Source organism: Dendropsophus ebraccatus, chromosome 6 (genome assembly GCF_027789765.1).
Source record: "Dendropsophus ebraccatus isolate aDenEbr1 chromosome 6, aDenEbr1.pat, whole genome shotgun sequence".
NCBI lineage: Eukaryota > Metazoa > Chordata > Amphibia > Anura > Hylidae > Dendropsophus > Dendropsophus ebraccatus.
The window spans coordinates 77,856,501-77,871,034 of NC_091459.1; the positions used below are offsets into that span (position 1 = coordinate 77,856,501).

At 42.4% G+C, this 14,534-nt stretch overlaps 1 protein-coding gene and 1 long non-coding RNA gene across 3 annotated transcripts in view; one reads left to right on the plus strand and one right to left on the minus strand.

The window, feature by feature from the left end:
* LOC138795730 (uncharacterized) overlaps window positions 1-10,297 on the plus strand; it is a 28,798-nt gene extending 18,501 nt beyond the window's left edge. Inside the window, exons 2-3 of one of the 2 annotated variants that reach the window (XR_011363664.1) lie at window positions 8,382-8,525; window positions 10,100-10,297. This is a non-coding gene — a long non-coding RNA (uncharacterized lncRNA). Of the gene's footprint in view, window positions 1-8,378; window positions 8,526-10,099 lie in introns of both variants that reach the window. The other variant, XR_011363665.1, reaches the window with a different exon arrangement.
* The window catches only part of SAMD7 (sterile alpha motif domain containing 7), a 32,516-nt gene continuing 26,023 nt past the window's right edge, over window positions 8,042-14,534 (minus strand). The window contains exons 7-8 of the mRNA XM_069975223.1: window positions 10,865-10,975; window positions 8,042-8,574 (exon numbers count right to left, since the gene is read on the minus strand). Coding sequence (XP_069831324.1) covers window positions 8,305-8,574; window positions 10,865-10,975 — 381 coding nt within the window. The 3' untranslated portion in view covers window positions 8,042-8,304. The remainder of the gene's footprint in view (window positions 8,575-10,864; window positions 10,976-14,534) is intronic.

Sequence of the window (14,534 nt, forward strand, 5' to 3'; positions counted from 1 at the left end):
ACCTTTAGTTTTCTGATGCGTTTGGTTGCTTTTTAGATAAAGGTATAAAAAAATAGGGATAGTCTTAGGGTATATTCACACGAACGGGCTCGCAGCGAGTTTCTCGCTGCGAGCCCGGCAGGTCCTGGCAGTTCCCATACACTACATACTTGCTGCGGTCTAAACGATTATACCGCCCTTAACCCCTTCTGCTCCCGCCCGGCTCCCCCGCTGTAAGCATACTTTACCTGTCCTTGCTGCACGGGTCCGGCGTCCTGCTCTCCTGTCCGGCCAATTAGTGTGTTGCCCAGCCGCAGCCACTGATTGGCCGGGCGGGAGAGCAGGACGCCGGACCCGTGCAGCAAGGACAGGTAAAGTATGCTTACAGCGGGGGAGCCGGGCGGGAGCAGAAGGGGTTAAGGGCGGTATAATTACATACTCGCTGCGGTCGTTTAGACCGCAGCAAGTATGTAGTGTATGGGAACTGCCAGGACCTGACGGGCTCGCAGCGAGAATCTCGCTGCGAGCCCGTTCGTGTGAATATACCCTTAAATCGACTGTCATCCAAAATACATATAAAGAGCTGGAGACTCTCTGGGTTTGCATGCAGTCCAAAGAGGGATCTGTTATTAAAATAGGTGTTATCTATAGGCCTCCGGGGCAAACTGAGAACTATGATAACAAATGTCGTTAAAGGGGGACAGTGTGACCGCTGACACCCTCCTGTAACTGCCCGGAGCGGAGGATTCTCCGCTCCGGGCAGTTTAACCCGTTAAATGCCGCTGTCAAACCGTGACAGCAGCATCTAACGGGTCCCGGTGGATCCCGGACTGCGCCGTGGGTCACTTACGTGATCGCAATGTTCCGCGGCGCCGTCCGGTGCTCCGATGTCTCCATGGTGATCCCGGGGTCCTAATGAAGGTCCCCGGGGTCTCCATGGAGATGCCTCATGCTGACAGGGGTGGCCGTGGCTATTGCCTGTCAGCATGAGGTATGATACAATACATTGCAGTACATCAGGTACTGCAATGTATTGTATCAATGATCTAAGTATTTTACACTAGTGTACAGTAATGTACACTAGTGTAAAAGTAAAAAAAAGTGCACCAAACACAACACAGCCCCCCCAGCCCCCCTTTAATAATAAAGATGCATTACATTCCCCATACCCAATAAAACGTGACATAAAAGCGATCAAAAACACAAATCATAGACATATTTGGTATCGTTACGTCCGTAACGACCCAATCTATAAAACTATATCAATAATTATATCGCACGACACACGCTGTAAAAAAAAAATAAAAAAAACAGTACCAGAATAGCTGTATTTTATCAATCCACTTTAGAAAATACGTCATAAAAGAGATCAAAAAGTCATATACATATAAAACTTGGTATCAATAGAAACTACATATCTTCCCACAAAAAATAAGCCCAAAACCAGCTCTGTCGCGTAAAAGATAAGAACGCTATGGATCTTGCAATGCGGCAACAGTTTTTGTGGGTTTTTGCTAGGAAGATAGTTTCTATTGCGCCAAATCGGTAATAGTTAAAAAAACCTACACAAATGTTGTATCGGCGTAACCGTAGTGACCCAGAGAATACATGTAATGTGTTATTAGTGACCGCCGATACGGATTTTTACGGCGATCACTAATGGCTCTATTCTGCTGCCATCAGCTCCTTATGGCGATGGTGCAGAATAGTGCACCAGCACCGATAATGCCCGCAGCCCCCTCCTCTCAGCTACCAGAGGTAGCTGAGGGGTTGAGGCAGAGTGTGGGGTCAGTCCCGGCAAGTCCCCTCACCGGCGATCGCCGTTATTATCAGTATAACGGCGGCCACCGGTAACAGACATTGCCAGCGCAGCTGAACGCTTTCATCTCTTCTCACCGTGAATCCACAGTGAGAGGAGATGAGAACATGTCCCCCCCTGTCCCCAGAATTAACCCTAGTGACCTGGTCACTCACCCTCCCCTCCCAGAGCGGCCATCTGATCCAAGATGGCCGCCGCCATCACTGTGAACAGACTCTGTTCATAGTGATGGATTCCTAAAAATGATCAAAGCTTCATTCTCTCCACCACCGGAGGTGACGGAGAGCATGGGGCAATGATTGGTGACCACCCGGTGTGGTCCCAGTACAAGTGATCAACGGTATATACTATATACCACTGATCGCTTGTTCCAAATGGTGCCGGCACTTTTTTACGCCTGTCACCAAAGTCAAGTGCCCTGGATTACCCGTAACCACCCTGGATTACTTGTAACCACCCTGGATACAGTAAACACCCACATATTGCCTGTAAGTAAAATGACACTCCTTCTCTTCTGAGCCCTGCTGTGTGCCCATACAGTGGTTTATGCCCACATATAGGGTACCATTGTACTCAGGAGAGCCTCCGTTACAATTTTTTTTGTGCTTTTTCTCCCCTGTTCCTAGGAAATTGAGAAATTTCAAACTAAACAAACATGTTATTGGAAAAATTCAATTTTTTTCATTTTTACGGTCTAGTTTTGAATACTTTCCTCCAATACCTGTGGGGTCAAAATGCTCACCACACCCCAAGATGAATTCCTTGAGGGGTGTAATTTCCAAAATGGGGTGACTTTTGGGGGGGGTTCTATTCTGTAGACATTACAGGGGCTCTGCAAACGCACCTGGCGCTCAGAAACTTCTTCAGAAAAATCATGCACTGAAAATGCTAATTGGCGCTCCCTTCCTTCTGAGGCCTGCTGTGTGCCCATACAGTGGTTTATGCCCACATATGGAGTACCCTTCTACTCAGGAGAACCTGCGTTACATATATTGGGGTGAGTTTTCTCCCCTGTTCCTCGTGAAATTGAGAAATTTCAAACTAAACAAACATGTTATTGGAAAAATTCAATTTTTTCATTTTTACTGTCTTCTTTTAAATACTTTCCTTTAATACCTGTGGGGTCAAAATGGTCACCACACCCCAAGATATATTCTTTGAGGGGTGCACTTTCCTAAATGGGGTGACTTTTGGAGGGGGGTTATTCTGCTGACACTACAGGGGCACTGCAAACACACCTGGCGCTCAGAAACTTCTTCAGCAAAATCTGAACTGGAAATGCTAATTGGCGCTCCTTCCCTTCTGACCCCCGCTGTGTGCCCATACAGTGGTTTACGCCCACATATGGGGTACCGTTGTACTCAAGAGAACTTGCGTTACATATATTGGGGTGAGTTTTCTCCCCTGTTCCTCGTGAAATTGAGAAATTTCAAACTAAACAAACATATTATTGGAAAAATTCTATTTTTTAGTTTTTACTGTCTTCTTTTGAATACTTTCCTCTAATACCTGTGGGGTCAAAATGGTCACCACACCCCAAGATGTATTCTTTGAGGGTTTTTTTTTTCCAAAATGGGGTGACTTTTGGGGGGTTCTATTCTGCTGACACTACAGGGGCTCTGCAAACGCACCTGGCGCTCAGAAACTTCTTCAGCAAAATCTGAACTGGAAATGCGAATAGGCGCTCCTTCCCTTCTGAGCCCCGCTGTGTGCCCATACAGTGGTTTACGCCCACATATGGGGTACCATTGTACTCAGGAGAACCTGCGTTACAAAATTTGGGGTGCATTTTCTCTCATGTTTATTATGAAAATGACTTTCTGTAGAGGTCACTGGCACTACTCCTTATTTAATGGCTTCTAAACGTGGTATTTGCTGTGCGTAGAGGGCTATGGTAGGGTTGCCTGGGGGTGCTCCTTATATATAGGTATCTCGGTAATCCAACAAAGTATAGGAAAGAAAGATAAGGGCACTCACCCGAATACGGCAATATTCTCCTTTATTCAAAAGACGTGCATAATAAAAGTCCGTGCAAACATCTTACATGCGGGCAGACGCCAAACCACCTTCAAGGCGTGTACATGATGGCCATTTCGCGCGCATGCGCGCTTCAACGGATCCGTTGAAGCGCGCATGCGCGTGAAATGATGGAAACTTCTAAAAAAGAAGATAATGGATCACCTAAGAATCAACAATTTGATGGATCCAAACCCACATTGCTTTACTGAGGGCCGATCATGTCAGACTAATCTCATTGATTTCTTTGATTATGCCACAAAATTGCTGGATGAAGGTGGTGCTGTGGATATTGCCTATCTAGACTTCAGCAAAGCCTTTGATACAGTTCCCCATAAGGAGCTGATAGAGAAGTTGGAGAAAATTGGACTTAAAGGGGTAGTGCGGCGGTAAACAATTATTCACAGAATAACACACATTACAAAGTTATACAACTTTGTAATGTATGTTATGTCTGTGAATGGCCCCCTTCCCCGTGTCCCACCACCCCCACCCGTGAACCCGGAGGTGTGGTGCGCTATACATACCTGTCATGTGCCGACTCGTCTCCGATCTTCAGTCAGCGGTGTCGTCTTCGGCCGAATCCCTCCGAGCGTCCTGAGTGCCAAACTGTGCTCAGCCAATCGCGGCTGAGCATCTGATGATGCTGAAGAAGGCAGCCGGCACTCAGGACGCTCGGAGGAATTCGGCCTGGCCGTCCGAAGACGACATCGCAGACTGAAGATCGGAGACGATTTGGCACGTGACAGGTATGTATAGCGCACCACACTTCCGGGTACACGGGTGGGGGTGGTGGGACACGGGGAAGGGGGCCATTCACAGACATAACATACATTACAAAGTTGTATAACTTTGTAATGTGTGTTATTCTGTGAATAATTGTTTACCGCCGCACTACCCCTTTAATCCCCAGATAGTTCAGTGGATTTGTGGTTGGCTGAAGGATAGATATCAGAGGGTTTTTGTTAATGGTGTATATTCCGAGCAGAGACTGGTTACAAGTGCTGTGCCACAAGGGTCTGTTCTGGGTCCTATTCTTTTTAATATGTTTGTAAGTGACATAGGAGAAGGTTTGGAGGGTAAAGTTTGTCTGTTTGCTGACGACACAAAAGTGTGCAATAGGGTTGATATTCCTGGAGGTGTCAGTAATATGCAAAATGATTTAGCTTTGCTAGATAAGTGTGGAAACTGTGGAAATTGAAGTTCAACGTTTCCAAATGTAAAATAATGTACTTGGGAAGGAGGAATCCTCTATCCGAGTATCATATCGGCAGTACTGTGTTGGAAAAGACTTCAGAAGAGAAGGATTTAGGGGAGTGATTTCTGACATCCTTAAAATGAGTCACCAGTGCAACCAGGCGGTGGGGAAAGCAAATCCTATGCTGGGGTGTATAGCTAGAGGTATAACCAGTAGGAAGAGGGAGATTGTGATCCTGCTGTATAGAGCTCTGGTGAGGCCACATCTGGAATACTGTGTCCAGTTCTGGAGACCTCATCTAAAAAAGGACATTGATAAAATTGAACGGGTCCAAAGACGGGCCTCAAAAATGGTGGAGGGTGTTTGGCATAAACCATATCAGGAAAGACTTAAGGATTTGAATCTGTATAGTCTGGAGGAAAGAAGGGAAAGGGGGGACATGATTGAAACCTTTAAGTATGTTAAAGGACTAAATAAGGTTCAAGCGGGAAGTGTTTTTAGTAAAAAAAACTGAGCTCAAGAACAACAAAGGACACAGTGAGAGGTTAGTTGGGGGAAAAATCAGAAGCAATGTGAGAAAATATTATTTTACTGAAAGAGTAGAAGATACCTGGAACAAACTTCCAGCAGAGGTGGTTGGTAAATCTACAATAACAGAATTTAAACATGCCTGGGATAAACATACATCTATCCTAAGATAACAAGAAAGAAAATACTAAAAGGGCAGACTGGACCCAGTGGTCTTTTTCTGCCGACAATCTTCTATGTTTCTAGAAGACCCCTCAGACCCCAAGTGCATCTGTCCACCCACTCGTCTGCCTAGTACGTCACATCACTTAATAAATATTGTGAGCTATTACAGCGCTGCGATCGTATCACTGTCCACTAGGCATAGAGACAGTGACCGGGCTTCCATGCAAACGGGTCCTTCTGTATGGTTATTTAGGCACAACAGGTACAGGTGCAGCAAAACAGGTGCAAAACAAACATAAACAAAGCAACTCATGCTGGTCTGAGCACTTTCTATACAGTATATGTGAAGAACCTTGCTGGTATATACACATCATGACAGACTTTCCCAGCTGCTTTCTTACAATATTTATTTCATTCCCCTGCTGTGACGTAAGGAATGTCTGTGTAGCCCTTCCGCATGATTATCTAGCCGTGTAATAGGCTCTCTAAGGGAGCACCCATCTAGTACAATGTTTACAGGGCCATCTAATATGGCCCTTAATGAAGCAGTCTGTGTTATGAGCATTGCAGCCTTTAACAGTATACATGTATACTGGGATGTAATCATCCCAGATCAATACAAGCTGCAAGCTGACCGTGGTATTGCAGCTGAGATGACTGAAATCAGCAGGCTTAAAGGGGTTATTCAGTGCTCCAAAAACAAGGCCACTTCCTTCCAGAGACAACACTACTCTTGTCTCCAGGTTGGGTGGGGTTTTGTAATTCAGTTCCATTAACCCCTTAAGGTCAAAGCCAATTTTTGTTTTTTGCGCTTTTGCTTTTTCCATTTTATGTTTAAAAGTCCATAGCGCTTGCATTTTTTCACCTAGAGACCCACATGAGCCCTTATTTTTTGTGAAACCAATTGTACTTTGCAATGACAGGCATTATTTTTCCATATAATATGCTGCGAAACTGTAAAAAAATTATTTGCGCTTTCAAATTGAAAAAAAAAAAAGGAATTTGTTTTGATTTTAGGGAGTTTTGCATTTACGCCATTCGCCCTATTGTAAAACTGACTTGTTATGCATGTTCCTCAAGTTGTTATGATTACAATGATATGTAACATGTATAACTTTCATTGTATCTGATGGCTTTTAAAAAATTCAAACCATTGTTAACAAATATATGTTCCTTAAAATCGCTCTATTCCCAGGCTGATAGCGCTTTTATCCTTTGGTCTATGGGGATGATTGAGGTGTCATTTTTTGCGCCATGACATGTACTTTCTATCGGTACCTTGATTGCACATATGTGACTTTTTGATCACTTTTTATTACATTTTTTCTGGATTTGATGCGACCAAAAATGCGCAATTTTGCACTTTGGGATTTTTTTGCGCTGACGCTGTTTACCGTGCGAGATCAGGAATGTGATAATTTAATAGTTCGGGCGATTACGTGCGCGGCGATACCAAATATGTTTATTTATTTATTAATTTATATTTATAAAATGGGAAAAGGGGGGGATTTGGACTTTTATTAGGGGAGGGGATTTTTTTATTAATAAAAACACTTTTTTACTTTTTTTTTTTTACATAAACTAGAAGTCCCCCTGGGGGACTTGTATATACACAGCACTGATCTCTCATAGAGATCAATGCTGTGTATATACACAGCAAAGATCGATTACATCGGTCATAGATTGCTTTGGCCTGCTGCAGGCCACAGCAACCTATTGCCGAGCCGGGATCAGCGTCATTACGGGGGGGGGGGGGGGGGGGAGATCCGTCCCACTAGACACCAGGGACGTGAGGTCTGAAGCCCTTCAATGCAGCTGTCAGGTTTGACAGCTGCATTGAAGTGCTTAATTAGCCGGCGCGGCAACGGGACGCGCGCCGGCTAATAGAGGCACTGCCCGGCTGCAGATTGCGGCCGGGAGCGGTGCCGTTCAGAGCGCTCTGAACACCCCCCGCGGCACCATGACATACCAGGTACGTCATGGGTCGCTAAGGAGTTAAGGTGAATGGAGCTTAATTGTAAACCACAAGTGAACAAGAGTGGCGCTGTCTCTGGAAGAAAATGGCCATGTTTTTGTAGCACTGGATAACCACTTTAATATGTTTGCAGGAATATTTGCAGTGCTTAGAGTGTCAGATTGGGGCTACTATAGAACATAGGGGACATTTTGTGATCAAAATGTGAATTATGCAATAGATTTATTAATGCATAAAAATATAACATCATAAGAATATTATACTCACACAATTAACAATGTATTGCTTATTCGCAACATCCCAAATTTTTTTTATTTAAGACAACAAAAACACAGGGGACAAAAACATTTAAAAACATTGCAGCAAAAAAAGTATACGTAGAATGTCAAACTAACCATTATATAATATGGGTAGTCACCAGGAGACATCAATATAGAAAATCCATTGAATCTGCCAAATTACCCACCATATGGCGTCATAACTATGGTAGGCGACTGCTCTGCCCAGCAACCCTGAAATGATGTATGCTACCTATAGGGGCATCATGGTATAGATTTTAGCATAATCTCTCTACAGTATATGAACGTTCTATGGCTGTTCTACAGCTTAGTAGATTGTAGAGTTTTAGACTTTTAGCAAATTGACAGAGAAATCGGTTTGTGCAGATGACAAATCACAAGGATTTTCTTTGTTTTCAGCAGCTGCGATATCTGCGGCTCTTATAGTCTCAGAGTCATGAGCACATGGACTGGGTGCAGCCGTGTTACTGGTGCCACACGTGGTAGGAGATATCACTTCTGGTGGTTGGTCTGAAGGCACTGGAGCTGCCGATGACACAGGACCAGGTAATGGCAAGCTTGTCATGTGAAATATGTTGCCCAGGCGGCAGCAGATCTAAGAGAAGAAAATCAGATGAGAATACCACAGTGGTAGATATGAATGTATGTAAACTACAAAATAGAAATATAGGGGAATTATCAGGAGCCAGTCTGGAACATGAAATCAAGCAAAAAATTCACTAATTATACCTCTTTCATAGGTAAGATTATAATCACTACCTTATAATGAGAGGCCTGGATTATTTTTCCTTTGTTGAAGAGTAAAATCTTTTGTGTAACCTGACCCCTTACTAAACCAGTAAAAGTGAAGGCGCCTTTCAACATAATGGGGCAGATTTATAGGATGTTGATCCAGGGATTGTCAGGATTTGTTGGGAAGGATTACACCACCACCACCACCGGTATAAGGTAATCAGCATCTGCCTCATTAGTGTTTTCTGCCTTCTTCTGGATCAACACCATAGGGTTATAGGTTGAATTTGACTATGTGTTATATACTACTTCAGATTTGCCATATATAAAAAAACGGTGTACATGCCATATTTATTACGTGTGTTAGGCTTTTTTTTTTTTTGCACTCTTGTGATGGGGTTGTGACTTATAACAGTTAAACCACCTTTTTACTTTTTTACTTAAAAAAAAAAAATTAGCATGATTTAGGGTAATGTGTTTTTTGGAAGCAAATGTTTACCTTGATCCACCTGGTGCAAGTTAATGTGGACTAGAGAGAGGTGACTAGGTCTTGGCCTGGGATTATGTTTAGTTTGGCTACAATTCTGATTGTTAGAAAATGACTGCAGCTCTTGAAGGCAGATAAAAGCTGATGGTTATTTTTATGCAAAGCTGCTACATATTCATGATAATAGCGTATCCCCGGACTCCACTGGGTTGTGCATGTTTAATGCGAAATCAGGCATCTCATGCATGCAAGAAGAGACTTAGCCAGAGGGGAACAAGCGGGGCATATGCACAGTAGTATTACAGCTCTATATAGAGACGTAATACAGCACTCATTTCATCTGGAGTCATACAGTGTTTATCTCAGTCATATTTTATATGAAAATGATCGTGATGGACGTTGTATTACTCAGCAATGCTCCTAGCAAGTGTTTCAGTACTTATCAGCTGCTGTATGTCCTGCAAGAAGTGGTGTATTCTTTCCAGTCTGACTCTGTGCTCTCTGCTTCCATTACTGTCCATGACAGGAAGTGTCCAGAACAGTAGTAAATCCTCTCCACTGCTATAGACAGTTCCTGTCACAGACAGAGGTGGCAGCAGAGAGCACCATATAAGATTTGAAAGAAAGAATACACCGCTTCCTGCAAGACATACAGCGGTTGATATGTACTGGAAGACTTCAGATTTCTAGATAGAAGATATTTACAAATCTCTAACTTTCTGCCACCAGTTATTTTAAAAACTTTTTTTTTCTCCGCAGTACGCACCTGAGTTTCCTGTAAGAATCCTTGTGCATACTGCCACACCATTAATTTGGTTTAATAGCCACCAGAGATCATTTTGATTGTTATGACTGGATTAGAAGTGCACATGAGCAACTGACACTCCCTTTTCTTTTTTAGGTAATAACGTCATGGAACAACCCTTTAAGAGTTTATTCACTTGCTACGGATTATACACGGCCGATTTCGCGCTGGTGATTTAATGCTGCAGATATTAGTGTAACTAAAGGATGGAACACAACCACTGAGCCACTGGGCTGCCTCTGTTTAAGCAGAGTATAATGCTGTCCCTGATTATAGCCCACAAGTTCTAAATGATGAGTGTACATGGCTGACTAAGTGGAAAATACATGACAGCATCTGGAAGCTTTGTAGTTATTGCAGTATGGCTAGACCGCATGATGTTAAACACATGCACTTAATTCTGGAATGGAGTTCTATGGAGTGAATGAGTGCATGGCAGACACATCCAAAAGGATCTAGAGGCAACATAAACTAGTGACAGAGACTAATTTCAATGATGCATTACCTATTTTCATGCTACAGATTGTATACTGGGGACTTGTCCACAGTCTGAGTGCAGCACCAGCTGTAAATGCGGTCCTGCTTGGCTATTTAGTCATACATTTCTCTTTAGAACAGCCATAGGAAAAGGGGGATGTATCAAGCAGGCTGCAAATATTTGCGCAAACTATGTGTATTTTTGCAGTCTCCGATACTCACACATCGCTCTGCTACATAAATCCTGTGCGCCTGTGTGCTTGTGAGATACCAGTCTTGAATCCTCCCCAAGATGTTACAGAATTGTAATTTCATGGCAAGTGCAAGGATTTCCTAAAACAGACAGGTCAAGAAAAGCTACAGGTCCTCTCTAACTACATTTACCTGTGCACGAATTTTGAGAGCAGGTCCAAGCTTCAGCCCCATTGTGTCCAAGAGATGGTCCTCAGTCAGTAAGGGGAGGGTTAGTCCATCAATATCATGGTCTTTAAAAACCTAGAATGCAACAGTTTACTAATATGCAGTTTACAAAAGTCTTATAATCCTTTAAATAACGTAGTCATAAAGATTAGATTAAAGGAGAAGTCTGGCGAAAATTTTTATTAAAGTATTGTAGCTGTGGCTGCTGGAAAGGAAGATGGCAGAGGATGATGGCAGGGGACACTGAGGGACACAGGGCACTGGAGGGACACTGAGCATCCCCCTGCCATCATCCTCTCCAGCAGCCACAGCCCACACAGCTCTGGGAGTCGGGTCGTGACATCACCATTTTATCCAGGAAATGAATTTTTCCCATAATAAGTGTATATTGGTGATTTGTATAACTTTTGCTGGGCAATACAATACTTTAATAAAAAATTTTGCTGGACTTTTCCTTTAAGATTAAAGATTGATTGAGAGCAGTAAACTACATCTGATGTTACTATCTTTCCATCTGTCCCCTGGCTGACCAACTTACTTTTATCTTCAGTAGTGCCTGTAATGAATTTTTTTGTCTATACATCACATTAATATGGAGGAAGTGGAAATATTGTAGACATATTTCACATGTAACAGTGGCCACAGAAATCCTAAGCAACGACAGCCAGAGTGCCCCCAATAGCAAAATCATCTCCGGTACCGGATTATACAACCATTATACAGTGCCTAAATTACAGTATCAGTCACAGAACCCTCATGTTAGTGACAGCCATTGCAAAGCATATGTGTAAGAAGTTATTTACCTGTGAGCCAGAGTGTTCCCATTACTGTGCACTCATTATAGTGTCCTTCTGTCTAATATACAGGTGTAGTTACAATATAATATACAATATAGTTTTACCCTCCTCATCATTAGGAATGATCCAGGAACATTTACTGCTGTTTGAGCTTTGCACAGGTGTATTAACGATCCAGTCCATGTTCATTATACACACAGGAAGCAATCTGCCTGAAGCATTCCTAATGATGAGGAGGGTGGGGAGGAAGGACAGAGAGGGTGTGCCAGCCTAATGCATATACAAATGTAAGCCCCGGCCGTTAGACACAGCGCTGCTGGATTAAAAGTTGTTTTTAGCACAATAACTGCATCACCTGCCGAACGGACCCCAGGACAGATCTTGGATTAAAAGCAGCTATCCGAAGGTACAAGTGGTTGGGGGGGGGGGGTGTGAATATTTAATTGCTGCTGGTTAGACAGTAGTCAGCAGAGGTAGTTTCTTATGGCCAGTGAAGTCTCTTAGATATATTAACTAATGCTGGAAGTACATCTGGTACACCACTAGACTGTGAATCAGCAATCTGCTTCCCTCAGCTCACAGACAGAATGCTCACTACTGAATTCAGTCTGGTTATTCTGCACTCACTGTGAATCTAAAGTAGCTGGACAATCCCTAATGTATGTACTACTCCTCAAAGCAACACTGAATTCTGCATATTTTAGTAACATGTAACACTTTCCGATGATTTAGTATGATAGTGTGAACTGAGCAAACATTTATTAAGCTTTCTGTATATAGATTTTACTGTATAGTATAGATTTAACATTTATCAGGCAAACCTAGCATGTGCTTAATATGAGCTAAAGTAAATATGTTACTGTTTGATTTCCATTCTTTATGTATATATTTTCATATTTTTACGTTAGATCTATTCCTCACCACTGATGGGCAGTGTGAGTAGTCCTGCAATAAAGATACATTCAACCTAAAGCTGGTTATATACATTAGATAGTTGTCGGCCAAACCATTTCTTCCAGTTGGTAGACTGCTCCAGCTATTAGTCATAGCTAAGAGGCGGGGCTAAGAAACATTCTCAGTGCAGAACACCCTGGGCACAAAAGAACCCACCCATTGGGCACTTGTGTCAGTGGGGGCCAGGACCTTAAACAATGTCTATTTCGGTGATAAAATGTGCATCCTTGAAGCCTCTAGTGATCACTAAATGGTAAGTGGTTTTAGGTGAATAATTGGATTTGAAGTTCTATATATGAGCCAGTATTCGACGGGCGAATATTTTTTAGATGAAACTTTTTTTTAATCAGCCTGTTTTGAGTATTCAACCAAAAGTTCACATAATCCGGGATTAGCACCCAAGTTATCATTTGCAACTTTTTAAAAAGTCGCACAAACAGGTGCAGGCCTACATCTGGTCAGTACCAGGTGAATATGCTTGCACAATTATTGTTTTTTTGTAACTTTTTTCTTAAATACATTCACTATGTATTGAAACAAATTCACCAATCCTCATTGGAAGAGTCGCACACATTAGACTCCTTAGAAAATGTCCCCCACTGTCTTTGACAGCACTAGAATCACCAAAGAAAATCCTCAAAATTTCAAATTTCAAACAAATTTAAAATTTTTTAAAAATCTACAAAAAATACCATTTGTTCTGAAAAATTTGCTCAATGCTAGTCATTAGACCAGGCCATAACTTTCTTCTGTGTAATGCTCATCTGAAACTGCCCTCGATTGTAATTTGAGAGAAAATTTCATTCTCTTGTGTTTATTTAACTAACACCTGGGCCCGGGTAATAGAGCCCTCCTTAGGGACCTGACTAATGCTGCGTTTACACAGAACGATTATCGTGCGAATTTGCACGATAACGATCTAATTCGAACAATAATCGTACGTGTAAATGCAGCGAACGATAAAGCGACGAGCGAGAAAATGTTCATTTTAATCTTACAACATGTTCTACTATCGTCGTTCGCAAAAAAGTCGCAGATCGTTCCGTGTAAGCAGTCGTTCACCGATTTTACCTATGTGCAAGATAGACTTAAGCGTTCGCAAAACAAGTTTTCCGTACAATATATCGTTCCGTCTAAACGCTGATTGTTCTTTCAATATCGTTAATCGTATGATCGGCGAATTATCACTCTGTGTAAACGCAGCATTAAACTTTGCCTTTATTTAATTATATAAAAAGTTTGGTGAGAAATTTAAAAACATATACTTCAGTACTCATGCACGTTTATATATATTAATGGCCCTGATTGTGTATACACTATCACTGAAAACATGTAGACTAAAACGTAACCAATTTTATTAGATATGCATTAAAAAAGACAATTAAAAACGTGGTCCAAAGATAGAGGTCAAATAGTTAGTGTAGGATACAGCACTTATATACAGGAATATGTAAAGTAGTGTGTTTATCAATCTGTGCAGTGACACACTACACCCCCCACAATAAGTCTGTCCTAAATATAATAAAGTGGCACCTATCTGCCACCCCGGTCTCTACGCGTTTCTCCCCTCCGGGATCATCAGGAGACCAAACAAAGACAAAAACAAACAGGTCAGCATCGGGGTTAATGCTGCCACTCTCCAATGTCACTAAGGACAATGTCGGACCAATGAGTAATAAAGTACTGAAAAAGTAATATATCAACCCGTATATGTGAAAAGATACACATTATCCATCAAGTTGCAAGTGTCGCGATCGACAAACCAGTGCAATAATGAAAACAGGCTCAAACGAGCCACTCACAATCCCCTCAGACCGATGTCTGATCTCATGCTGTAGTGCCGAGGCTTTTCTCGGCACTACAGCATGAGATCAGACATCGGT